This window comes from Pipistrellus hanaki (genome assembly GCF_964339955.1).
Source record: "Pipistrellus hanaki genome assembly, chromosome: 2".
NCBI classification, from domain to species: Eukaryota; Metazoa; Chordata; class Mammalia; order Chiroptera; family Vespertilionidae; genus Pipistrellus; species Pipistrellus hanaki.
The window spans coordinates 160,807,446-160,835,366 of NC_140504.1; the positions used below are offsets into that span (position 1 = coordinate 160,807,446).

A 27,921-nucleotide genomic window follows, 5' to 3' on the forward strand; every position below is an offset into this window, starting at 1 on the left:
GACAGAGGCGAGCAGGACATCACCAGCTCAGAGTGCCTTGGAGCCAGAGGACCTCAGAGCCAGGATCTCCATGATGGGCTCCCTAGCGGCGGCCCTCTGGAGGGTGCTCCATCCCAGTTCTCTCCTGCTGGGAGCAGTTGTCTTCCTGCTCCTTGCCAATTTCTTCAAAAACCGGATCCCCAAGAACTACCCGCCTGGGCCTCAGCGTCTGCCCATCCTTGGGAATTTCTTCCAACTGATCTTGAAGGAGCCTCATCTGTCTATTCAGAAGGTAGGAGTGGGCGGGCACAGGTGCTGGGTGGAGTCCTGACCCTGACCTGAGGGCAGGACCCTGGGGGGACCTAGAGGTGTGAAGCACAGCAGGGAACTAGAGTAAATAAAGCTGTCCTGCATATGTGAAAGTTGCTAAGAATAGATCTTAACAGTTTGCATACAGGAGGTTTCAGTTCATCCACTTTAAATAGCTGTGTAGTATTGTCATCACACCACAATTTTTTTTTTTTTTTAAACTGAGGTATAATAGACATAGTACATGGTATTAGTGTCAGGTGTACAACCTAATGATTCCATATTTGTATACACCTGGGAATGATCACCATAAATAATATCTGTCACCATGCGTTAGCTACAACTTTTTTTTCTTGTGATGTGAACTTTTTAAGTTGTGCTCTTAGCAACGTTCAAATATGTACTCTTAGCAACGTTCAAATATGTTATTAACCTCAGCCAGGATGCTGTGCTTCACATCCCAGGACCTGCTGCTTTACAGCTGCAAGTTTGTACCTTTGACACCCTTCACTCATTTTGCCATCCTCTCACTTTCACTCTCTCGTTCCCACTACACTAAGGTCCCCACTACACTCTGAGGTCCCTACTACATTCTGAGGTTCCCACTACACACTGAGGTCCCCACTTCAATCTGAGGTCGCCACTAAACTTGAAGGCCCTGGAGCCACTTCAGGGTCTTGTCCTCCAATCTTACACAATTCCCTCCGCCACTCTATAGCTTCCTTACCTTGGCTGCATTCCTTCAGCTCCCACTCATTTTCCTTTCTTGAAATTCGTTAGGACCCTGGAGCCCTTGTGAGATTAAATAAGATAAAAGATAAAAGGTGCTCACATGGTACCCAGTGAGCATGGCCCTTGCAACCAGGGGGGCCGTCCTCCAGCACATCCCTGCACTCTGGTCCTCCCACCGCCGGGAGCGCACATGCAGGTCTTTCTGCACACAGGGCGCCTTCCTTCTCCAGGACCCCAGCAGCCATGTACTGGGTACCAGAAAACACAGTGCCTTTCGCATTGCTGCCCTCCTTCTCCCTAGCAGCGCCCTTTGACGGAAGGATCATTCTCTCTCTTTTATAGCTAGGGCTCAGAGGCTCCAAAAGGTGAGACAGTTTTCTCAGGAGCCAACAGTTGGTGACCAGAGAACTAAGGTCCACACACAGAGTTCCAGAGCCAGAGGGCTTTTCTCACACCTGGTCCCAGCCTGGTAAGGAATTTTCTGTCTTCTCGCACGTGTTGAGAAAGAAAACGTTCTCTTTTGCATAAATGACATGATTTGCTAAAAAGTCCATGCTTATCAACAATAAAAAATACATTTGAAAATGAAACAAAAAAGTCCAAGCTTGCTACACCAGACGTGCACTACATGGGTCTCAGCCATCTTGGTGAGTCATGTGTACTGAATTCTCTCCCTTTATTAGGCTCTAAGATGCGGGAGGTTAGAGACCTTATTCATTTTTTTGAAGCGATATCTTCATAACTCATTTCAGGACAAGGGTAGATGCTCTTATCAGCTCACTCTGTGAAGGAATGTTTTATAATGTATGTCCATGCCCTGCAGTGACTTGCATCCAGGCCTGGTTGAGAGGAGCAGAGACTCAGAGCATACACCTGGGCCCTCAATACAAACCCCCAACTCCACACTCCTTTCCTGGACACCAAGATGGGCTTGCTCAACTGTAACTATTTCCTTTTCAGTATGTGAAGCAATACGGGAACCTTTTTAGCATGGAGTTTGGTGCCTGGTCTTCAGTTATTATAACTGGATTGCCCTTCATCAAAGAAGCCCTTGTGCACCAGGGTCACAACTTTTTGAACCGTCCCATGTCCCCTGTTCGAAAACGGATCTTTAAGACAAACGGTAAGCTTCTTGACTAATGTCATATGTGGATGTCTTAATATTTTTAAAGCTTGTCAGTGGTGCATCTGTGACTATAATCCTCCAGCACTCCCCCGAGATCAAGCCCATTATTGAGCTCCTGCCTTTAAAGAAAAATTGATGTTCACATTTCCCCAGGAAGGCGCTCTCTCAGAGGATCAAACAGGGCCAGTCCTAACGACGAGAATTTGGAAAAACAGCATTTCCGGTGTGTGTTCACTCACTCTGGATGCTTTGATAAACACGTAACCCTTCATTCCATGAGAGCAGAGGAGGTGGCAATATGTTGGCTCTCTCTGGTTTCCCGCTGCCAGTCTTCCCCTAGGAATGCGGATGTACATCTGCTTCCTTCCACTGCTTTTGAGGTTTCTTCTTAGCTCCAGTTCCTCCTGCTTTATCATTAAGGTGTCCACAGGCATCTCAAGCCTTCAGGTCTATGTTAGAAGAGTTTGGCGTGAATACTTTAAATGATCATTAAATAAAGTGAAACATTTAAAAATCTGAACGAACATGTGTTGCTCTACCAGAGCACCATATTTTTCAAGTGCTCCCCAAGTCCTCTTTGAAAGAGTTTACTGCTTCACTCTCCATCCATTTACTCTATTTATTACCTGCAAGATGAAGTACAGTGCCAGGTACCAGTGATACAACAATGAGTAGAATAGATAAAATCCACATCTCTATGTAAGTCAGATTCTATCCCAGAGAAAGACTATCAATTCTCCATAATAATTTAAAGCATTTATGTAGACAAGGGCAGATGCACTTACTAGGAGTATCTAATCTAGTCCTGAGATTCAGGAAAAACTAATGTAAGTAAATGACAAGTGATTTAATAAAGAGAAGAAGCAATCAGGCAGAGGGACTAGAATATAAAAAGTCCCTGAGGTGAGAAGAACAGTAAACCTGAGGAAATGAAAAAGTGGCCAGTGTGGCAAGCACAGTGATTCAATGGAATAATTAAATGGAGATGAAGCTGCTGAGCTTGGCCTGGGATAATTTATTCAGGTTCTCAATAAGGATGTTGGTTTTTATCCTAATAACAATGAAGCTCTTAAATGGTTTCCAGCAGAGAAAGGAATCATCATATTTACATTTTAAAGCCTTATTTGGGCTGCAATGTAGAGAGTAAAATGAAGGAAGCAAGAGACTGTTGCAACATTTTAGGTTAGAGAAAGTGTTTGCTTGGACTGGAGAGGTGGCAAGAAAGGACAGTGGGTGAAAATGGGACAGTGGCAGAGAAAATACATGAATTTAAGGTATCCAGGAGATAATCCAGTAAGACATGATGAACCAGAGGGAGGGACAAGGAGGGAGACTGACGTGAGGCAGACCCCCAAATGAGTGGATTGATGGGAAGAAGGAACATTTGGAGGACAAGGTGTCCGGTTAGGCTTGGGTGGGGAGTTGCGTGGAGAAAGGCATAAATTCCATCATGGATAGGCTGGGATTGAAATGCTACATTGGCAAAGTCAAGCAGAGACCTGTATATCTATATCTGAAGCTCAAGGAATAGAAATAGAGGGTCTCTGTCAATAGATGTTACTTAAAATTGTAGGTGTAGTGAGATGTCCCAAGAATGGAGTAAGGATGCGAACAGAAGACTTTACCTTGAAGAACTCCAGCATTTGAGAACTTGGTAGGAGATAAACTAGGCAGAGATATAGGAAGTTCTCTGCTTTCAGAGATTAGGGGACAATTCTGGAGAGTGCAGTGCCCTGAGCACCCCTGGAGGAGAGAGTTTTAGGAAGAAAAGGTCAGGTGCTGCTGAAAGACCAAGGAAGGTGAGGTTGCAAAGCAGCCCTGAAGCTGCCAGCCTGGAGGGCCATTTCATGGAGATGGTGGAGGCCAGGGCCAGGTGTGAAAAGGAGTTGAAGCGTGCTCTGGAAGTGAAGAGGTGACAAGAGCATGGCCTTACCTGTGTTATGAAAGAAAGGATGGTCTGTGCAACACAATGAGATGTTGTCTTTTCCTTTGCCTGCACATGATATCCACTCCTCTGCTTTCTTCAGTCATTTACTCATCTGTTAAGGTTTAGCAATGCCTTGCCTCTTTACAAACCTGGGTTTTCTTCCCTGGGGCTGCATTCTTAGTATGTAGTGTAACATAAATACATAAATCAACCTATGTGGCTGGTAATCAAAGCTTGGGCTGGGTACTCAGGGATGTGAACTTGAATGCCTGTTCAGCTGACCTTGTGCACATTACTTTATCCCTGTGCCTCAGATTTCTCATCAGCAAAGTGGGACAAGGGGTGATAATTGTATCTACCTTAGAGTTCCTGTAAGTACTAAATTACATAATGCATAAAAAATGCAAATTTGCCTGGCATTGCAAACCATCAGTACATGTTGGCAATTGTATTCACTGCTCTGCGGGGACTCCTCTGAATATTTTTTCCTGCCTAATGCCTTTTTTCCTTCTGCCATCTGATACAACTCCCTGTACCCATTGTTGGCTTTCTTTTATTCAGGTTTGATCATGTCTAATGGCCAGGAATGGAAGGAGCAGAGAAGGTTCACCCTGACAACACTGAGGAACTTTGGTTTAGGAAAGAAGAGCTTAGAGGAACGCATGCAGGAGGAGGCCTACCACCTCAACCAGGCGATAGAAGAGGAGAATGGTGGGTATATTTCCTAGATCAGATGCAGGAGACTGCAGCTCATTCACTCACTGAACAGATATTACCAGTAGTTAGTACTTACATACCTGTCCGGTGCCCAGAAGTGTGTTAGGCACTAAGAATAAAACTGAACATGTAACCATGGTCCTGTGCTCATGGAGCGCTAGAATTACTAAGCAAAAGAAAACTGGCATTAAAGACATTACTGATTATGCCCTGGCCAATGTTGGTAAGTGGTTAGAGCATCGGCCCATGCACCAAAGGATCCTGGATTTGATTCTCTGTCAAGGGCACATGCCTGGGTTGTGGGTTCGTTCCCTGCTCCCTTGTCAGGGCACATGCAAGAGGCAACCAGTTGATGTGTGTGTCTCCCCCTTCCCCTCCTTTCCCCCTCCCTTGGCCCTACCTTCCACTCTCTGAAAAGCAAGAGAAAAAGTATCCTCTGGTGAGGATTAACAACAAACAGACATTACTGATTTATTTTTTTCTTTTTGAGAACAAAGCAAGTTATTCAAGTAGAGAAAAAGAAAGAGGCCAGGCACAGGCACCACTATGAAAGAAGCAAAAGTACAGCATTTGTCTGTCAGGGTGGATGTGGGTCAACTTGAGAGGGAGTTGTGCTCCTGGCCAGTTAACTTAATGGGATTTTGCTTCCAAGGATGTGGGTGGGAGGGGGATTGTCTCCAAACATTGTGGTGTCAAATTCTGACTCTGCCTTCTGGTTGAGAGTAGGAGTTATTGTTGTTGTTATGACTCCCAGGACCACACAGGAGCCTCCAGCCATTTACCCTTTCCCTTTGATTATTCCTGGCCATGGGGGCTCTGGTGAGATGTCAGCTCCTACTTCCTCATTCCACTTGTCTGAATTTTTTCCTAACTACTCCTCCCCCTCCCTTTAACTTCCTCCCCTCTCCCTCCCTCCTCTTTCTTTTCTTCCTCCTCCTCCTCCTCCTCCTTCTCCTTCTCCTCCTCTCAGAAAATATAGAACACTCCCATGCCATTGTAAAATGTTTTGCCTATCCTTGCAAAATAGGTTGCTTGCTTCAAAATGTTTAAACCCTTCTCTCCCCGTTGTGTAGCTGGTAATATGTATATCAGCTCAACATTACTGATTTTAAACCCTGGTCAGCAATTCGACTTTCCAGGCATTGAGTGAGCACTTGCTGTCAGATTCTGGGTAGGGTGCTATGGCCAGGCCTCAGATGTATTTCTGTGCTCAGTATGTCATATGACATATGTCATGTAGACTCTCAGTAGAAACAGAGATAAACCAACCTGAAGGATCCACCTTTTCTTCCACCTCCAGGACAGCCTTTTAACCCTCACTTCAAGATCAACAAAGCAGTTTCCAACATTATTTGCTCCATCACCTTTGGGGAGCGCTTTGAGTACCAGGATAGTCAGTTCCAAGAAATGCTGAGGTTGCTGGATGATATCATAGTTATGGAGGTGTCAGTGTGGAACCAGGTAAGGGGTTCTCTTTTCATACATTATTAAGGATATTGGGGTTGATGTCAGACATGGATTTTTAAAAATATATATTTTATTGATTTTCTACAGAGAGGAAGAGAAAGGGATAGAAAGTTAGAAACATCAATGAGAGAGAAACATTGATCAGCTGCCTCCTGCACACCCCCTACTGGGGATATGCCTGCAACCAAGGTTTGACTGGAATCAAACCTGGGACCCTTTAGTCCGCAGGTGAAAGAGACTAGAAAAATATTAATTTTGGAAATGGGGGACAGGCAGAAGCCCAACTCTAGTGGGAGGACTATGCTTTGATTTGGCCTTGCCATCCCTTTTATTCAGGTTTGGGATACACACATTGCCCTTAGGCAGGCAATTCCAGTAACAGGCAGATTATCTTATTAGTAAGGATTTACATGATTATTTGGTGGGAAAGTTGCTTCAGCTAACATACCATGTTTCCCCGAAAATAAAACATCCTCCGAAAATAAAACCTACTTACAGGTTTCCTTCTGAGTGAAATATAAGGCATCCCCCCCCACCCCCCGAAAATAAGGCCCCCCCAGGTTCTGTTTCAGAATGAAAATTAATTTACCGTAAACTGGTCGCTAGGGCCATCCCGACTGGTGTCTAGCAACCAGTGATGTTACTCAGAGTCCTGACATCACTACTGTGTGGAAGCTGAGCAGAGGTCAGAGCAAGCTGTGAGCACTGGGCGGGAGAGAGGAGGAGACTTTTGCAGATGCGTGTAGAAGAACAGGAGGATTAGAGTGGAATGGACACAGCGAAGGGGGTGAGTGCTGATCTGTCTCTGGTGACACTACCTGATGCTCACTGCTGCCCTCATGATGACTGAAGGTTCTCAGTCAGTGGTAGACCCTGCTCCAGCCCAGATCCAGGCCCTAGCAAGCCCAGTGACAGTCCGCAGGCAGGTCCCAGGGGGTAAATGTCTGATAAAGGGGTAGGGGGGATGTCTGCTGAAGGTGTTCAGTGGCACAGGGGTGGGGGAAGGGGGATCACTTAAAATGACACAGGGGGATCATAAGGGCCAATCAAAATGACACAGGAGGATCAAAAGGGGTTACTAAAATGGCAATCCCCCCTCTGATTCTCCTGTGCCATTTTGATTCCCCCCTCTGATCCACCCTGTGTCATTTTAAGTGACCCCCCTCCCCCCACCTTGATACCCCAATTCCTTTTTTTTACCCCTAGAAATGAGCACAAAAAGAAAAAGCTACTCCATGGAGTACAAGAAAGGAATCATGGAAGACTCTTGGGGCCAAAATCTTACTGCTTTCTACAAAGAGAAGATGTTGAGTATCCTATTGTTCCGAAAATGGCGAGCAGAGTATGGTAACCTCATTGAACAAGTGGACAAGGGAAATGCTAAAAAGCGCAAGTGTGGATCAGGTCAGCAACCATTATTTTCTGAGCTGGAAGACCTGATCTGTGAATGGGTTGTTGACAGGAGAGAAAGGCTTTGGTTGTGAATAGGGCTCAGATTCAAGAATTTGCCCTTGCAATGGCACCACAGTTTGACATAGCCCCCGAAGACTTCAAAGCATCACAACACTGGCTGGATAATTTCCTTCAGCAAAGTGAACTGTCTTTAAGAAGATCTACAACATTGCTTAGGTTGGAAGATACTCAAGTTATTAAGCGAGCACTTGCATTCAAGTCCTTTATTGATGATGCTGACTTCTCTAAATACAATCTTTCCAACATGATTGCTATGGATGAAACTGCAGTGTTTATGGGCCAATCATCTCAAACAACAATTGAACAGTGGGGTGCCTCCTTAGGTACATTCCCTCCACTGTTCACGAAAGTGCAAGTGTTTCCTGTATTTTGGCAATTCATCTGGATGGCACTAAAATCCCACCTTTAATCATTTCTAAGGGCAAGAAGGAAAAGATTGAACGTGTTTTGGGCATTCTTATTCTTGAAACTGAAAAAGCCTGGGCCACACAAGCAGTTATAATGAAGTGGGTCAATTTAATGCTGCCTCTTGTTATGCGATGGAGCCAAAGAGGTCTGCTAGTCTGGGATGCAGCCAGCACTCACCGCACTAAAGACATGAAGACATTTCTTCATGAAAGAAAAATAGATCAAATAATGATTCCCGCAGGAATGATGGCCTATCTCCAGACTCTTGATATTGGAATAAACAAACCATTCAAAGACAATTTGCACATGGAAATTAATGACTACATTGAAAATAGAATGGAGAGAAATCAGCATGGAAACTTTGTGAAATCTAAACTGCAAGAAGTTGTGACTTGGGTGAAGAATTCATGGGAGAAAATCACTGACAGTTGCATTGCAAATGCACTGTGAGAGGCTACCTTGACAAGAAGTACTCATTTAAAGACAGTGCTATTGCTAAACATGAGAGATTTGGTCCACTGATTCTGAAAGAAATGGAGTCACAAGAAATTCACCAGGAAATTCAGGAATTGGATTGTTATGATGATGTTCCAGAAGATGATGACATGATTGTCATTGAATAAATGAGTAAATTCTTGATACTGTAGGATTCACAGTTTGTCTGGTTTGTGTTGACAACTACCGTACTACCGTACTGCATACTGGTAATAAATTCCTTTATTTTCATTTAACAATAAATGTGTACCGTATTCTTCTTCATGGAAAAATAAGACATCCCCTGAAAATAAGACCTAGCGCATCTTTGGGAGCAAAAATTAATATAAGACACTGTCTTATTTTCGGGTAAACAGGGTAGTTTCAATTAGATAGGGAGTGGTTGGCTCTGACCTTTCAGAGTTTCAAGGTTGACCAGCCTTCTGGGTTTCTTATCCACAGCTTTTTAATTAGTAAGACAATGATTGGTTTTCCTCCTGCACCTATGTTGTTTTATTTAAAAAGGACAATAGTGCTTGTCTTTGAGTTCCCTGGTCTCTCATGTCCCTCCCTAAGCCAGCTGTCTCAACCCCCTCTCTCCATCAGCTGGCTATTTGAGATTCATTGGTGTTAGTTGCCATTTTTTAAAAAAAATTCTGAAGAATATTTCATCTTATGAATATGACATTGTGTGTCCCTCTATTCTCTATTCATATACACTTGGATTGTTTCCCGGTTTTGAATGTTATGAATAAAGCTGGCATGTACATTCTAGTACAACTGCTCATGTGGACACATCCATTTGTTTCTCTTGCCCGTATAAACCTGGGCATAGAAGATGCTGCCTAAAAGTTTTCAAAACTGTTACACTGTTTACACACCCATCAATAGAATATTATCAATCTAATTTCATAGGGTAAAGATGGATAATTATTATGATTATTATTAAACCTCACCCTTCCTTGGTGGACACTGTCTGTGCTCCATTTTTGTCCCTGGGGGCCTGTGAGTCTTTCAGAAACTCTGTTCAGCTTCTTGGTCTTAAATCAGTGCAAGTGTTGACTCACCTCTCTGGTATCTAGAAGTGGATTTATTTTTTATTTATTTCTAACAAGCATCTTTGCGTAGAGCTTTATGGCTCCATCATATCAAAACAGATAAAGAAGTTATCATGAATCCTGGCACAGGAAAAGGCCATAATGAATGAAAGCTATAATTATTATTATCAAAGTTATTTTTGAATTCCTAGTTCTCACTTCCAGTCATGGTAGCACCCAATCCAGTGATTCCACTTTGTTCTTGCTAATAAGACAGAACACAGGAAAGGTGAGAGATCAGAGGATACCCCGTGACTTTCGCCAGAAAAAATAAATCCCTGGAAGGGTAGGAAGGAGCAGCAGAGGAGGAGAATAAGCATGTCTTGGGGTCCAAAAATAGACGAGGCATTTTGATGAACAATTGCACTTGATCTAAGTTAATTTTCACAGCAACCCTTTGAAGATGAAATGAAGCATCCTGGTGTGTGCAGGCAGACATGTCAGTGTGTGAGCAATGTCAGATCATGGCTCTTTGGCTCCGTGTTAAGTTCTTAATGGATTGCATGTCACTGAGTCACCAGAATAATCCTGAGGCCCCACAGGCAACAAGATAAACAAAAGAGCAACAAGTTACATCCTCTTCATTTTCATCCTCATTATTATTTTTACTAGAAACCCGGTGCACAAAATTTGTGCACTTTGGTGGGGGGGTGTCTCTCAGCCCAGCCTGCACCCTATCCAATCTGGGACCCCTCGAAGAATATCTGACTGCCCATTTAAACCCGATTCAGGTGTGATTGGGCCTAAACGGGCAGTTGGACATTCCTCCACAATCCATTACTGCTGGTTCCCAGCTGCTCGCCTGCCTGCCTTCCTGATTGCCCCTAACTGTGTTTGCCTGCCAGCGTGATCACCCCCTAACCACTCCCATGCCAGCCTGATTGATGTCTAACTGCTCCCGTGCCAGCCTGTTTGGCCCCAACTTCCCTCCTTTGCTGGCTTGGTCACCTCTAACTGCCCTCCCCTGAAGGCATGATAGCCCCCAACTGCCCTCCCTTTCAAGCCTAGTCCCTCCCAACAGCCTCCCCTGCTGGCCATCTTGTGTCCACATGGCCATGGTGGCAGGATCTTTGACCACATGGGGGCAGCCATCTTGTGTGTTGGAGTGATGGTCACTTTGCATATTACTCTTTGTTTAAATAGGATAGAGTCCTGGTGCATGTGTAGGGGCCAGCTGGTTTGCCCTGAATGGTTTCCCAGATCAGGGTAGATCTTGGGGTGTGGGGCAGGCTGGGCCAGGGGCCTGTGGTGATTTGCAGGCCAGCCACGCCCCCTGGTGACCCAAGTGGAGGCTCTGGTATCTGGGATTTATTAATCTTTTACAATTTAAACTTTGTAGCCTGGAGCAGAGCCAAGCATTCTGCTCCATCCATGGTGTCAGCTATTTCTGTTGGAATTAATTTATCTTCTATAATTGAAACTTTGTAGCTTTAAGCGGAGGCGTGGGCTGACCAGGGTGTGCAGAAAGCTGGACTTCCTCCTTAGCCAGCGGCAACCCTAGCCTCCTGCTCTCTATTGTCTCATAAAGTGCAGTACTTGCACCATGTTGCCTTCATATTCTGTTTTTCTCTATTAGCTCTATAATACCTTTCCACGGATAATGAACTTTCTTCCTGGATACCACCAAACACACTTTCACAAATGGGAGCAATTGAAGTTGTTTATTTCTCATGTGATTCAAAACCACAAGAGAGATTGGAATCCTGCAGAACCAAGAGATTTTATCGATGCATACCTCACGGAAATAGAAAAGGTAAGGAAAATTGTTTCCTGTGCTTTGTTTGTTAGGAACAAATGGGGATATACAGGTTTCCTCTTGATGCTGTAACAAATTAACTCAGTGGCTTACAACAACACAGATTTATCTCACAGCTTTGGAGGTCATAAGTCTGAAACCAGTTGGACTGGGCTCAAGTCAAGGTGTTGGCAATACTGTCTCCTTTGAGTGCTCTAGGGGAGAATCTGTTTCCTTGACCTTCCCAGCTTCTACAGGTCGCCTATATTGCTTGGCTCATGGCCCCTTTCTACATCTTCAAAGCCATCCATGTAGCATCTTCTCTATTACCATCCTTACATCTTCTCCTTACAACCCTCTGGCCTCTTGTGATTGTATTGGGCCCATTGGGATGCTCCAGGATCATCTTCCCAAACCAAGACTGTGAACTTAATCATATCTATAATGTTCCTTTTCCCATATAATAACCACAGCTTTCAGAGATTAGACATAGACATCTTTGTGAGTCAGTATTCAACTTACCACAGGGAAGTAAAAACAGAGGCAGAATTTCATAGAGTGTAAGAGTAGCATTAACTCAGGATGGATGAGGCAATTAGGAATAAAGATAGGAATAAAGATATGGGTTCAATGGCATTTGGCTTAAGATCTTGGGAATGCACAAATACTGCCTTTTCTTCTTCTATTCTCTACCTTCCATATTTGAAGGAACTATATGAAAAAGGAAAGATAAGAATTGAACCTCAGAACTTTGTTTTATTATTATATGGACCTGTGCCAAATGACCTACCCCTACAAGAAAAGCTGAATGCATGGGAGAGTTTATCATCAAGGACTGAGTAAGACCCTAGATTGTCCACTTTATGACATTATAGGAAAGAAAAAGGGGTGGGGGTACCAAATTAGATGTGTAGATTTCAACACTGTAATCCTTCTGATTAATAGACTTTGTATCAGTGTCATAATTTTTGACAATCACATTAATTGATCCTCCTATGAAAGTTGGCAGAGTGATGAATTTCTTTCCCATTCTCTCTCTTATTTCACTGTATTGGCATTATATTAATAAAAATATTGATTTGTACTCAGAGGAGGAAACTTCATGTGCTATATGGATCCACACAGTAAGAGGAATGTTGAGAAGTTAAAGCTTTCAGAAGAAGGTGGTAAAAATGATGAAATGCCATGAAGAATGATTGTTAGAATCAGTGAGTTTTCACCTGGAAGGAAAAGATTAACTGAGAGATATACAACTTGTTGCACATAAACAAGTTCAGTTTAATCTTTCCAGTATCAGTATAAACATTTGTTGAGTATTTTCCATGTGCCCTTTGCCTCTCATGGCATTCATAATGTTATCTTCATGGGTGTGTTTTGTTATTTCTATTTTTTAAGATGGGAAACTAAGCAGGAGGGTAAGTAACTTGCCCTTTGTTATAGAAACAGTGAGTGGTGTGGCTAATATTGGAACCCAAGTCTGACTCTCCACTAATAGCATCTCCAAAATTATAGGCATAAAAATTCATTGTCTTGGTTTTCATTCATCCAAACTAATAAACATTTTCAGAACTTGGAGCAGCACTATGCTAACAATATTGCTGTGATAAGACTGCCACTCAAGGTGACCAAAGGGAGAGCATTTCTCTGGGGCTCTTTCCTCCCACCTGTCTCCCCAGGATGAAGCCCCTATACATTGTGGCCACCAAGGATCCTCTAAATAAACTAACAAACATGGTGCTTTGTAGCACAAGGGTGATGATGCTTCCAGTTTCATTGAGGAAAACCTCATCTACAGTACCGTGGATCTCTTCTTTGCTGGAACCGAGACAACTTCAACAACACTGCGCTGGGGTCTGCTTTATATGGCCCTCAACCCAGAAATCCAAGGTGAGCAAGCTGGGCCAGGACACAGTGGTGCCTCCTGGACACACTGCCCCAAAGTTGAGAGAAGATGATAGCATGGTGGAGAGGAAAGATAAGCAGGGCAGTCACCAGGCCATGTGGACGTAAGAACAGGCATGTTCTTCATTTTTTGTGTCATTATTGTAATGAAGCCACAGCATACAAATATAATAGGAGTCCCTGACCTCAGGACACTCTACTTGGGAAAACAGTGAAGTTAATTGACATTGTGATGAGTTCCAGGAAAGTTACATTCTCACAAGAAATCTGGTCTTAGTGGGAGTTAGATGTCAGACAATAAGGAAAAAAGAAAAGAAGGAAGGAGGGAGGGAGGGAGGGAGGCAAATAAGGAGGGAGGAAAAAGACTTGTTCCTAGCCTTCTCTCCTTTTATGTTGTCTTGCATTGCACTGTGGAAAATGTCTAAACTTCTTACTTCTTACCCTCTGCTGTGCCTCTTACTTCCTATCCAGCCTCAACTCACCCTCCCTGCATGGGGTCCTCATTAAATTACCTGTCATTTTCTTTGCATTGTCATTATTTGTGCCTGTGTCATCGCTCCTGGTGTTCTTTCTACAACAGTGGTTCTCAACCTTCCTAATGCTGCCACCCTTTAATACAATTCCTTATGCTTTGGTGACCCCCAACCATAATATTATTTTTGTTGCTACTTCAGAACTGTAATTTTGCTGGTGTTATGAATTGTAATGCAAATATCTGTGTTTTCTCGTGATCTTAGGCGACCCTGATAGGTTTCTCAAGAATGTATTTCCCTAATTTTTCTACTTGGAAACGACTAGCTCTGCTTGAAGGATGTGCTCAACACCACCTCTCATGTTTTCCCAATCCTCTGGAACATTAGTAGCATTCTCTTTCTCTAGAGATGACCTGATGTCCCTCCATAACTGTGCTATTGCATATTATTTGTATATCTGCCCCACAAACTGTAGTCCATTCAGTGACAGTGACTGTTATAATCAGTTTTCTTTCTCCAGGCCCCAGAACAGTTTGATCACATGAGGGATTAGATTTGTTATGATACAACTTTTTAAATTCTGGGTAACAGTTTATTAAAGGGACATAAAATCTATTTAGTGAATCAAGATCTTTTTTGTTGTTGTTGTTTTGTTAATCCTCACCCGAGGATATTTTTCCATTGATTTTTAGAGAGAGTGGAAGGGAAGGGGAGAGTCAGAGAGAGAAACATCAATGTGAGAGACACATCGATTGGTTGCCTCCCTTTCACTCCCTGACCAGGGCCAGGGATCAAGCCTGAAACCGAGGTACATGCCCTTGATCACAATTGAACCTGACTCTTCAGTCTGAGGACTGAGACTCTATCCACTTAGGCAAACAAGCTAGGACAAGACTTTTTTTCCTCTAAAATAAAGATAGAACAGAAAAGATCAGAGTGCTTTCCATGTACTATGGATAAGTTTGTTCATGCCACTTGATATATATATATCCTGAGTCATGATGCAAAATGCCTTTGCAACTGTGAATTAAATTTTTTTTTAAAGTATAAAAGCTACCTAGTTAGAATACAGACTTAGCTTCCAAAATAATAATGGTAAAACTGATAGAAGTTTACACCCATGTTCATAGCAAGGTTATTCACAAACCACCAAGAGGTGGAAGTAACCAAGTGTCCATTGATGATGAACAGATAAAACCATGGAGTATAATGGAACATCATTCAGCCTTAAAAAGGAAGGCTATTCTGACACATGCTTGAACATGGATAAACCTAGAGGCCATTATGCTAAGTGAAATAAGGTAGTTAAACACACAAAAATAATACTGTATGATTCCACTTATATGAGGTATCAAGAGGAATCAAATTCATAGAAACTAAAAGTAGACTGGTACTTGCCAGAGGCTGGGGAATGTGGAGAAATGGAGATTTGTTGTTTAATAAATACAGTTTCACTTTTGCATGTTAGAAAAGTTCTGAAGGTTGGTTGCATAATAATGTGACTATTCTTTTTTTTTTTTTAAATATATTTTATTGATTTTGTACAGAGAGGAAGGGGGAGAGATAGAGAGCTAGAAACATCGATGAGAGAGAATCATCGATCAGCTGCCTCCTGTACATCCCCCACTGGGGATATGCCCGCAACCAAGGTACATGCCCTTGACCAGAATCGAACCCGGGTCCCTTCAGTCCCCAAGCCGACGCTCTATCCATTGAGCCAAACCGGTCTCGGCTAATGTGACTATTCTTAACACTATTAAACTATATACTTAAAAAGGTTAAAATGATACATTTTATGTGTATTTTACCATGATTAGAATGTTGGTTTTATATATATATATATATGTGTGTGTGTATATATATATATATATATATATATATATATATATATATATAAGAGAGGAAGGGAGAGGGAGAGAGAGATAGAAACATCAGTGATGAGAGAGAACTATTGATCCACTGCCTCCTGAATGCCCCCTACTGGGGATGGAGCCTGCAACCCAGACATATGCCTTGACCAGAATTGAACCTGGGACTCTTCAGTCTGCAGGCTAATGCTCTATCCAATGAGCCAAACAGGGTAGGGCACTTGGATGTTTTAAATGGATGGTAAAACATATATAGAAGTTTATATATCAAATTTGAACTGCACTCTACAGAGTTCTTTGGATTTCAAGATCACTCCACTGTGATGTTCTGATGTATCTAAATAATGTTCTTATTAGCACAAAGATGTCTCCCCAATGAGAAGGGCTCAAAAGCACACACCCTTCTTTTAAGAGTATGTTCCAATTATTAAACACTAGTGGCCTGGTGCATGGATTCATGCACATTGAAATTAGTTAGAAGAAATATTTTAACATCTCTTATTTGCCTTTTCTGTATAATAGAAGTGTCAACAAAATTCACGATCGACAATGAGAGATCAAAACACACGTATGTGATTGTCATGAGAGTTTTATATGTATCACATGAGTCAATTTAATCTTTCGTATATAGAATAAACTTGCTTAATTAGACCTGCTTTCTGATTTAGCTAAACTTTTTCCAGCTAAGTGAAGCACCCCAACTTCTCTTTAAGGTAATTGTTAGCAACACAGCAGTAAATATCAACACGAAGCAGATTATTATTGTAGATCACACAGGTAGAACAAAAGGTAAAATACTTAATTGCAGCAGTGTTTGACTATTCTGCACAGTGAGAACACCTGAAGTCATTTTCAAGGCCTACCATTTCTTCTTTTCAGTCGCGTCAAGTTTCTAAGCTTTCTAAATCCCTGTTTTCTGGCTAATGAAAAGAAAATAGAATTCCACAAAGTCTCCTATCTACCTACTCCAGGACTTCTGTGAGGATCAAATGAGATGAGGCATGGGAAAATGCTTCACAGACATTTGGTTGCAGTGTAAAATGTTTGCACCTGGCTTATCTTCCTGGGCTGAAGAAACTCTAAGGAGGCTAGTTGCTAGGGACAGAAAGCTGGGCTTTGCTATGTGACATCATTACCTGGAGCCCACAGCCACTGTTTCTAGGCTAGGCTGGGCTATGGGCTGCATTTTGCGCCATGGGGTCTCAGCAATGTCAGTTGCAATTTGGGGGACTGTCACTCTGGGGTGGTGACGGGACCTGTGTCCCACTTGAGGGAAGCTGAGTGTTGCTTTGTGGGCGCCAGGTCCAAGGTTCTGTTTCTTTGTAAATGGCCAGTGCACATCAAGACAGGTCCTGCATTGAGCGTCTGCCCCCTGGTGGTCAGTGTGCATCTTAGTGACTAATAGGGCAGGGGGACATTTACCATATTAACTATATATATATATTCCTCCTATACACTTTCTATTGGTCAAAATTTAATCACATGGTCACTGTAATAAAAAGAGAATCTGGGATATGTAGACTTTGGCTGGGTAACCAGGTATCCAGTTAAAATCAATTATTATTGTAAAAAAAAAAAAAGGGGGGAAAAACAAAACAGACATTGGGACACAATTAGCAGTTTCTATCATTGACTTATTCTAGGGCCCGCTTTCCACTCTTATTACCTCCTTGACAAACAAGAGTCTATGGAGCCTAGTATAATGTTAACGTTTTGATCCTAGTCATTCCACTCCTTAGCTTCACAAGGCTCAAGGAAAGGTATTGAATGCAATAACTTATTTTTCTTTTCAAGAAAAAGTGCAAGCTGAGATCGAGAGAGTGATTGGCCAGTCGAAGCAGCCAAGCACGGATGCTCGGGAGCTCATGCCCTACACCAATGCTGTCATCCATGAGGTGCAGAGAATGGGAAATATCATCCCCCTGAATGTGCCCAGGGAAGTAAACAATGCTACCACCGTGGCTGGATACCACCTGCCCAAGGTAATGAGCGACTCCAGCTTCAGATCTTTTTTTTTTTTTAAATAAATATTTTATTGATTTTTACAGAGAGGAAGAGAGAGGGATAGAGAGCTAGAAACATCGATGAGAGAGAATCATCGATCAGCCACCTCTTGCACACCACTGGGGATGTGCCCGCAACCAAGGTACAAGCCCTTGACCGGAATCGAACCCGGGACCTTTCAGTCCGCAGGCCAATGCTCTATCCACTGAGCCAAACCGGTTTCGGCCAGCTTCAGATCTTAAAGCTTATTGCTTTGAATGGTAGAATCTGAATTTGAAAAGTGACAGATTCTTGTCCTAGGGAATTACTCTAATGGGGAGAGATATTTTACTTGTTTCAATATTAATTTTTTGTCCTTGGGTAAACATTAATTCAAGTAGGTAGTAATAGTTATTATGGAAAGGAAGGGGACTCCTAGGTCAAATATGTCTAACCAAAGACTGGCTTTTCTCTGCAGTAGGATTGCTCAGTGTTTTTACTATGAAATGTGTATTGTGAATCTCTGCAGCTGACTTTGCATGGAATCTTCTTCTTGGCCTTGGTAGAGCATCTCACATGATTAGGGACTTGCCAGAATTACTTTAGAGAACTTCGTTTCACAATCCCGAGTCTACTATATAGAACATTAAAATATAAAGGGACAATTGAGACTATTTAGGCCAGTAGTTCGCAAACTCATTAGTCAACAGAGCCAAATTTCAACCGTAAGAGGAATGAAATTTCTTTTGAGAGCCAAAATTTTTTTAAAATATATTTTATTGATTTTTTTTATAGAGAGGAAGAGAGAGGGGTAGAGAGTTAGAAACACAGATGAAAGAGAAATATTGATCAGCTGCCTCCTGTACACCCCCTACTGGGAATGTGCCCGCAACCAAGGTACATGCCCTTGACCGGAATCGAACCCGGGACCCTTCAGTCAGCAAGTCGATGCTCTATCCACTGAGGCAAATTGGTTTCGACGAGAGACAAATTTTTTAAATTTTAAAAAGGTAGGTACATCGTTATTAACTTAATTAGGGTACTCCTAAGCTGGCCTTTGCTAAAAACTCAAGGGGCCAAAGAGCCGCATGTGGTTCACAAGCCACAGTTTCCCGACAACTGATATAGGCCAACATCACATTAATCCTGGTGTTTCTAATGTAATATCCCTATAGGTGTTTTTTCAGTTTTTACTTGTAGCCTGTGATGGGAGAAACCAATCCAAGTGTGTGCAATATTAAGTATTAGAAAAGCAGAGAAAGAACACACACTTGTTAAGCAGTAATTATGTTCCATGGACTATAGTTTCTTTCAAAATATGTTAATCAGTCCTCAGAATAAGTCTGTTCTTTCTATTTTATAAACTGAGAAGTACGATCTCATAGCGATTCAGCTTGTATTAGGTCCCTCAACTACAAAGTGACAACAGTTGGGTTCAAGAACCAGATCTGTTCTGATTCCCAGGCTCATCTTTTTTGTACTAAATCATGTCCTCTACACAGGAGTTGTTTGACTTTGACCTAAAAAGGGTCTTCTTGCAATTGCTCTCAATTCGTCCCTGTTTAATTCTGTGTCCTCACAAAGGAAATTCTGATCTCACTCTACCAACTAGGCTTATGATCTTAGCAAACATCTCTCCTATGCCACCTAGCGCCCTTTCTGCACCTTTACAGGTGCAGAAAGGCACACTGCACCTTTACAGCTCCCTTGCTTTCTCACCACTTTGGTCAACCTCTGTGGGTCCATTCCAGTTGTATATGTCCCTCTGCATATGTCTTACCCAGAGATGAACTGAATAGGCAGAACCAAGGGGATTTCCCATTGTACACGTTTTGGTCATTGTCCCTGCAGAGCCAGGAAAAGCCGCTATACCTGCAGCTATTGCACTTACGATTTCTGTGCCTGCTTGTAACAATATGCTTGCCTGCAACAAGATAAGGAACTTGGCTCTAACTGGTTTGGCTCAGTGGATAGAGCGTCGGCCTGCAGAGTGAAAGGTCCCAGGTTCGATTCCGGTCAAGGGCATGTACCTTGGTTGCAGGCACATCCAGTAAGGGGTGTGCAGGAGGCAGCTGATCGATGATTCTCTCTCATCGATGTTTCTAACTCTCTATCCCTCTCCCTTCCTCTCTGTAAAAAAATCAATAAAAATATATATTTTTAAAAATTATGAGCAACGAAGATGTAGCTATCAACAAGTGAGTCTAAAAACCAAGAGAATTAAAAGATCTGATGAACAATATTAACTGTGAATATAATAGAATCAGAGGTATGGAAGGGGAGCAGACTGAAGATTCTCTGGGAAAAGGGAAATGGGGGGTGTGGGAAGAGACTGAACAAAAACTGTGCACCTATGGATGAGGACAATGGGGGTGGGGAAAGGGCAGAGGGTGGAGTGGGAACCTGGTGGAAGGGAGCAATGGAGGGGAAAAAAAGAGGAACATTTGTGATGATATGAACAATAAAGATTTATTAAAAAAAAAAAAAAAAAGAGTAGCCATACTTCCCTAGGAAATTCCCAGCAGGCATTTGCAGTTGATCATTGCAAGTTGTACCATGGCAAAGTAGGCCCCTGAGAAGGTTGGGGGTGGGGAGCTGGGCTCAGAAAACAGTCGGTTGGGGAGGGTGAGGATATGGTCAGGCCCTGGCTTGGGAGCAGGGGACTTCCAGCCCTCTGCATGGGGGTGTTGCATGGGTCAAGCCTTGACTGAGTCTTTGCTGCCTTCTCCAGGGGACCATGATCATGACCAATCTGACCGCACTGCACAGGGACCCTGAAGAGTGGGCCACCCCCGACACATTCAACCCAGAGCACTTTCTAGAGAATGGACAGTTTAAGAAAAGGGAAGCCTTTCTGCCTTTCTCAATAGGTGAGTTCTACAAAATAAGAGGGTGTGAATTCAGAGCTCCCCTCTGCCCTCTTCTGATCCTCTCCCCATCATCCTTGGCTTTAGCTGGAATGCCTCCAAACAGCCCTGCCTAGCGTGATTTCCTCTTATTGCTGTTCCAGCTCAGGATTCCCAGGGCTGGAGTGCCTCCAGGCTGCCCTTTCTTCCTCGGCCCTTGCTTGGCAGTTAGAGCAGCCTGAAGATTCCAGCTTCACTCTGTTCTGTCCCCCGAAATATTGAGGACAGAGACTCAGACCCTGCCTCTTGCTCACAAAAAAGGTTGGACACTTGCCATCTTCACAGAATTTCTAAGGGCCAGCCACTGACACAGAACTAGAGCCAATTTATAATATGGGAGTGGGGAGGGACAAGGAAAGTGGCTACTTGCTTATCATTATGGGCATCAGGAATGATGCTAATGCCATCCTGGACTAGATGGGATTCTATTCTATATGCACCCCCTTTTGCCTTTTTACATTTTAATTATGCTGTAAAAGGTTAGTTAATACATTTACAGGGTAAACAACCTGAATGGTGTAAAAGAGATGCTGTGAAAACTTATGTTTTCAAACAGCCAGTTCCAAAGGCTTTTTAAACTCATAACATTGTAAAATGAATAACAAAAATTTTTAGTATCTTTATTAGTTTTGAATTTGGTATGTCTCATGGGTTATTTTAGTTCTGGAAATGTGTCCTGAGCCAGTAGTCAGCCTGAGCATACTTCAGAGATAATGAAACTGAAGCTTGAGGGGTAGAGTGTGGCATCTTTTACATCTGTTATTGACTTGTTTATATTTCTCCTTTTTACACTTACTTTTTCTTTTTGCATTGAATATATATTACTTAGGGAGAAAATAAATTATTACACACAGAAGAGAGATGGTGGTTGTGACCAGTGAGGGGTGCTGTAGCCCAAGATAGGTGGGGTGGGGGGGGGGGGCATTTGTGAAAAGGAGGGGACAGCGGAAGCCTAGAATGGGTGTCAGAGCACCAGAAAGATGAGGCAGAATCTGCACAGAGTGGCTATGGTACTGATGGGAGATAAGTTATATACACGGGATACTCACTCAATGAGTAAGTAAACATATCAAGGATAATGGGGGAGGGGGGTAGTTATAAATAGGGGTTTATAAATAGTTATATATAGTTATGATATTAGAATGAACTCTGTGGTGTTGGATTGAAATAAGAGGTTATCTATACAAACTCAGATTTTTAATAGATTTGTAGGTAGATAAGAAGATATAGAAGTAAATCCTATATAATTAAAGAGTAACATGCAAATTAACCATACCTCTGCTACACTCACAAGCCACACCCACCGGCCAGAGTATGCAAATAAACCCAACTAAGATGTCTACAGCTATAGAGAGCAGAAGGGAGGCTTGGGTTTTTCCTAGGTGACAGAGGGAGGAAGCCAAGCTTTCTGCCTGCCCTTTCTGGCCTAGGCATCCATTCAAGGCTACGAAGTTTCAATTATGTAAGGTAAACTAAACCAAACAGAAATGGCTGCTGGCCACAGAGTGAGCAGGAGGATTGGATCCGCTCCAGGCTATAAAGTTTCAATTGTAGAAGGTAGATAAATTTCAGATACCAGGGCCTCCACTTAGGTTGCCAGGAGGTGTGGCTTGCCCATCCCACGCCCCAAGGGAACACCCACTTTGATCCAGGACACCCTTCAGGGCAAACCAGCTGGCCCCACCTATACACCAGGCCTATATCTTATCTAACAAAATAGTAATATGCAGATTAACCATCACTCCAACACACAATATAGCTGCCCACATGTGGTCAAAGATCCTGACCCTATGTGGATCACCACAGGATGGCCACCACAAGATGGCCAGCAGGGAACAACAATTGGGAGACACCAAGTCTGCAAGGGAGGGCAGTTGGAGGCAATCAACCCTGCAGGTGAGGGCAGTTAGGGGTGACCAGGCTGGCAGAGTAGAGAAGTTGGGGGAAAACTGGCTGGGAGGGAAGCACTTAGGCATCAATCAGACTGCATGGGAGTGGTTAGGGGGTGATCAGGCTGGCAGGCAGAAGCGGTTTGGGGCAATCAGGAAGGCAGGCAGGCGAGAGCCAGCAGTCCTGGATTGTGAGAGGGATGTCTGACTGCCTAAACTTTCCGACATCCCTTGAGGGGTCCCAGACTGGAGAGGGTACAGGCTGGGCTGAGGGACAGCAGTCCTCTGGAATAGATATAAACATGGATGTATATATCCTCACATTTAAATATATACTCATGTTATATACACTAGAGGCCTGGTGCACAAATTTCTGCACATTGAAAGGAAATTAATTAGAAGAAATATTTTAATATCACTATTTGTCCCTTCTCTATAATAGAAGTGTCAAACCAAATTCACACTCAACAATGACAGATCAAAAATCATGTGCATGATTGGTACCAGGGAGAACTTTATATATATAGATAAACTTGCTTAATTAGATCTGCTTTCTGATTTAGCTAAACTTTTCCCAGCCCATTGAAGCACCCCAACTTCTCTTTCAGCTAATTGTTAGCAACGCAGCAATAAATATCAACATGAAGCAGATTATTATTGTAGATATCAAAGTGAGAACAAAGGTTAAAATATTTAACTGCAGCAGTGTTTGACTATATTCTGCACAGTGAGAAAACCTGAAGTCCATTTTCAAGATCCACCATTTTTTACTTCTTTTTAGTCAGGTCAAATTTCTAAGCTTTCTAAATCTGTTTTCCAGCTAATGAAAATAGGATTCTACTGAGTCTCCTATCTACTCCAGGACTTCTGTGAGGATAAAATGAGAAAAGGCATAGGGAAATGCTTCACAGATATTTGGTTACAGTGTAAAATGTTTGCACCTGGTTATAAAGCAAATCATGTTCCTGGCCTAAAGAACCTCCAAGGAGGCTAGTTGCTAGGGAGAGGAAGCCTGGTGTTGCAGTGTGACGTCATTACCCGGAGCCCACAGCTACAATTTCTGGGATGGGCTGTGGGCTGCATTTTGCACCATGGGATCTCAGCAGTGTTGGCTGTGGTTTGGTGGGATGTTGCTCCAGGTTGGTGGCAGGACCTGTGTCCCACTTGGGGGAAGCTGAGTATTGCTTTGTTGGCACCAGGGATGTTTCTTTGTAAATGGCCAGAATGCATCATGGCACCTTGTGCGTTCAGCATCTGCCCCCTGATGGTAAGTGCACATCATAGCAACCAGTCAGATATTGGAGAGATGCTTAGCATATGAGCTTTTTATATAAGTAGATACTGAGTTGCTATACTCACCAAGATGCCTGGGAGTAACATCATCTCAATAACAATGAGCATGTCTAATGCTCAGATCTATTCGCTATCTACTAAAAGGAACCAGGAATTTGGGGGAAATCAGCTGATTCCAGGTTGAGGAAGGAAAAGCATGAGATAAGCCTGCAATGTGGTGGGTTTTTTTGTTTGTTTTGTTTTTTCTTTGTTTTTGTCCAAAGTAAGAAAATAGCAGCTTGAATGCTTATTTATTAGCCAAACCCAGAGTATATTGAGATCCAAACACTAATAACAAATTTTAACCCTTTAAATAAAATAGGAATCTGTGAATTCATTCCGATATAAGTGAGTGCATAAATAAAATAGGGAGAGAGCATTTCCTTTAGTAGAATTCTAATAATGTGGAATGAATGATGGAATTTTAAAAGTCCCAGTCAGGCAACCATTAGATTAATAATTTGGGCAAAAAATAGCAAAGGAAACTAGTCCAATGAGGAATGGTTATTAGTCTCAAACTAGTATTTATTAGTTGCAAAGGGAAAAATAATAATTTTATAGGGGAGAAAGGATAGACACTACTGTAATCAAAATAAATTCACCAATAATGGGGCAAATCAAAAGCATGTCCCACCTGATAGGGTTCAATGATAAGAGCCAGCCTCCCTTGGATGATCCTACCCCCAGAAATGCATGACCTCCCAACCTGAGTCTAATCTAGGTTTGAAAAAAATTAATAGTGTTTTCTGCTTCTGTCATTGTTGTTAATTAATTTTTTAGAGCCTGTAGGCTAAACACCCACATTCTAGGTCAACCCAGGCCTCCCACTTCAATCACTGGCTACAACTGCACCTTCACTTGCCTGACCCCTGAAGGCACTGGAGTGAGTCTGGACATAAATTCTGTGCTTAGCTTAAGCCCAGTGTTGTCAGATTGAATGAGCCTCTGTACAGAGAGCCCCGGAGCCTAGAAGGCCCTCCCCGCTTTCAAGATATAAAAAAAAACTTTAGAGAAGATTTCAGTCCCTCTGGGCATGGACACCAACTGGAAAGCTAACTCTTATGTTCTTGTCTTTCAGGAAAGCGGGTATGCCTTGGAGAACAGCTGGCCAAGGCTGAGCTGTTCATTTTCTTCACCTCCCTTTTGCAAAAATTTACCTTTAAGCCCCCGGACAATGAGGAGCTGAGCTTGGAGATCAGAATGGGCGTCACCATCTCCCCAGTAGAACACCGCCTCCGAGCAGTTCCTCGGGCATGAGGGCATTGGGGGAGCAGGGGAACGGAACACAGGAAGAATGGGCATGTCCTCCTATGGCACTGGGGCCTGCTCAGAAGGGAAGGACCAGAGTGGAAACTGGATTCAAATCCAGTTTTATCTCCTGCAATGTAGCCTTGAACAAATCATGTATCTCTAGAAAACACACTCAAAGATATTCCTAGAATAAAACCAATCACATCAGGCCTGGAACTTCCTAAATACCTGGGATGTTGCCTTCCATTTCTTTTTCCCAATCAGATCACCTGAGAAGCAGACTGGGAAATTGGCCAAAATATTTCACATAATAGCATCAGTCCCCTCAATTGTAAAATGAAAGACACTGGTGAAGGATCTGAGTTCCACTCTTGCTCTGCTGTCCATTTGTCCTGATTCCAGATGGTGAGGCATTCACACACTCTGTGTGGAATACATGTAAACTGCCCAGCACTCATCCGGACGTAACAGATGTATTGGGACTCAGAGAAAATATGATAATTATGGTGAAACCTTGGGGAATAGATAGCTGAAGTTTCTGGTAATAAAAAATGACTCCCTTCCTCCCTCTCAAAGCTCCTTAGAGGGATTCTAATATGAGACCTTTTCCTGCCCAAGAGTTACACACAGGTTTCTTCTAATTTGTACCTTTTATTTCTTGTCTAGTTTGAGAGCTCCAGGTCCCTTCCCCTCTTCCTTTGCCATCAGTGTCTGACACACAATGTGCAAGCATATGACACTTTCTGTGGCCCCCTGGCCAAGGCACAGGTTTTACCCGAAAGCAATTCAGGCTGTGAGTCTTTCCCTACTGCTGTCCTGCAGAGACACAGACACATGCAAACTGCACTGTAAATTAAAACTGGTCCAGGGCCAGAGGATTTACAGCAGAGAAGGAGCAGGACACAAGAAGCTAGTATGGAAGTGTGCTAGGGTCTGGCAGAGGAAGCCTGCATGCAGGAGGGGGAGGGTCCAGTAAAGGGCCTCTCAGAATGCCCTACCTATTTACAGCCAGGTGCCAGGGGCTAGCTAGGTGACTAAGTGAGGAATCAGGACAGCTTCCTGGGTGAGAAAGCTGCTTTGTCAGAACAGGGAATTCAGAGCTCTAACTCTTGTCAACAGATGGTCCTTGGTGCCAAGTCAACACCAACAGGAATTCACAATTGAGGTGCAGTAAAGGAAAGTGTATTCAGTGCAAAACAGCTCAATGGTGATACAGCACGGCTGTGAGACAGCCCTGTGGCCTTGCCCCTCTGCTCTCTGCTCCTCCACTCTGCGCCAGTCTGCCTCTCTCTGCCCCTGAGGGTCCGTTTTCCTTTACTCTAGTGGCAGGTCTTCAGTGTTTCTGCTCTACCCAAGGAAACACAGTTTTTAGTGTTTGGTGGGAAGGGAAAGTGCACTCCTGAGCCAGAGGGGAACTGGCTTATATAGATAGAAGTCCTAGCCCCTACTCCCTGATTGGTCTATCCTCATGCAAACGAGAACTCCAAATCCTTACAGTTTGGTCCAAAAGGCATGGCCTTATTGGCCAGAATGGAGCTGCTCTGAGTGGCTGGTAGAAATGTTAATGGGGATAATGTTGTGCCATTTTATTGGATGGGGAATCCTCAGTTCTATTGGTTTAAACGGGATTCTTGGAACTCCGCAAGGACTGGTTCAAATAGCAGAAATAGTGTAGAAAAGGAGCTGAGTGCAGGAGGCAGGCAGCTTAGTGCAGGCTTCTCCCTGAAGTGCCATTAGCATGAGAGAACCCTGTGTAGAAAAGGCCTCTAGGCACTGTTTTTGTGTTTTCCTAATATTTAAAAAAATAATAATAATTTTGAGAGATGAGAGAGGCAGAGATATTTTAAAGATCATTTCATTTGTTCCTTTCTCTTGGGAATCATAGTTCTGAAGTGTCAGTTTTCCAAGAGCTGAAAACTTATTTTTATTTACTTTGCCTAATTTTCTGGTTGTTGTTGATAGAAGGGCTAGTCCAGTGCCAATGACTCTTCCATAGCATGAAGCATAAGTTTCATCACCGTGTTGAGTTTTTATGGAATTTAAGGTAGATGAGAACAACTTTCATTTCCCAAAATAATTCATAATAATTCCCCTCTGTACTCACACCCCTTTCAGTGCAGCTCAACAATTTCTCCCATAAAGAGATGGACTCTGTGTTCATTCCCCTTTACTCTGGGCTGGCCTGCTAACCAACTTTGGCCCATAGAATGTGGTGAAATGGCTTCTGAGCTAGGGCTCCTCCTTGCTCTTTGGGGACTCTACGGCCACCATTTAAACAAGCTCATGTCACCCTGATGGATGAGGAGGAACACAGGCCTCGTTATTCCTGTCATGTTGCCCTAGATGACAACTGGCCCACCACAGAACTGTGCAAAGGGCCAACTGAGATGAACTAGTCCCAACCATAACCAATAGCTGAATGCAGATGCATGACTGAGCCCATCTGAAGCAAGAACTGCCCAACTGAATCCGGCCTGAATTGCCAACCTTAAATGAATGATTATTGTTTTAAGCCTCGACATTTTGAGGTACATTGTTACACAGCAATAGGACAGTATCTTTTTTACTATTATAAACAAAATATTTTTCAATGTTAAGAACAGTGTCTTTTTCAATATTAAGAATATTGGTATGGACCAATAAAACAAATAAAATAAGGTGGAAATTGTCTGGCTTGTATGGCTAAGTAGTTAAGCATCGACCTATGAACCAGGAGGTCACAGTTTGATTCCCAGTCAGGGCACTTGCCCAGGTTGTAGGCTCGATCTCCAGTGTGGGGCATGCAGGAGGTAGCCAATCAATGATTTCCTCTCATCACTGATGTTTCTATACCTCTCTCCTCTGAAATCAATAAAAAAAATTTTTTTTAATTA

At 42.9% G+C, this 27,921-nt stretch overlaps 1 protein-coding gene across 1 annotated transcript; it reads left to right on the top strand.

Moving 5' to 3' along the window:
- On the top strand, nt 1-27,883 carry LOC311616967 (cytochrome P450 2J2-like). The gene is made up of 9 exons (XM_084872981.1): nt 1-271; nt 1,981-2,143; nt 4,635-4,784; nt 6,091-6,251; nt 11,286-11,462; nt 13,190-13,331; nt 17,482-17,669; nt 20,402-20,540; nt 24,876-27,883. The coding sequence occupies exons 1-9, from the start codon at nt 71-73 to the stop codon at nt 25,052-25,054; spliced, it is 1,500 nt and encodes a 499-aa protein (XP_084729107.1). The 5' UTR covers nt 1-70; the 3' UTR covers nt 25,055-27,883.
- The last annotated feature ends 38 nt before the right edge of the window (nt 27,884-27,921 follow it).

What these genes read in the sequence shown, in the direction of transcription:
- LOC311616967 (XM_084872981.1), top strand. Translation starts at nt 71, where the DNA reads ATGATGGGCTCCCTAGCGGCGGCCCTCTGGAGGGTGCTCCATCCCAGT. An exon ending in CCTCAACCCAGAAATCCAAG is followed by an intron (nt 13,332 to 17,481) that starts GTGAGCAAGCTG and finishes TTTCTTTTCAAG; the next exon opens with AAAAAGTGCAAGCTGAGATC. An exon ending in CTTTCTGCCTTTCTCAATAG is followed by an intron (nt 20,541 to 24,875) that starts GTGAGTTCTACA and finishes CTTGTCTTTCAG; the next exon opens with GAAAGCGGGTATGCCTTGGA.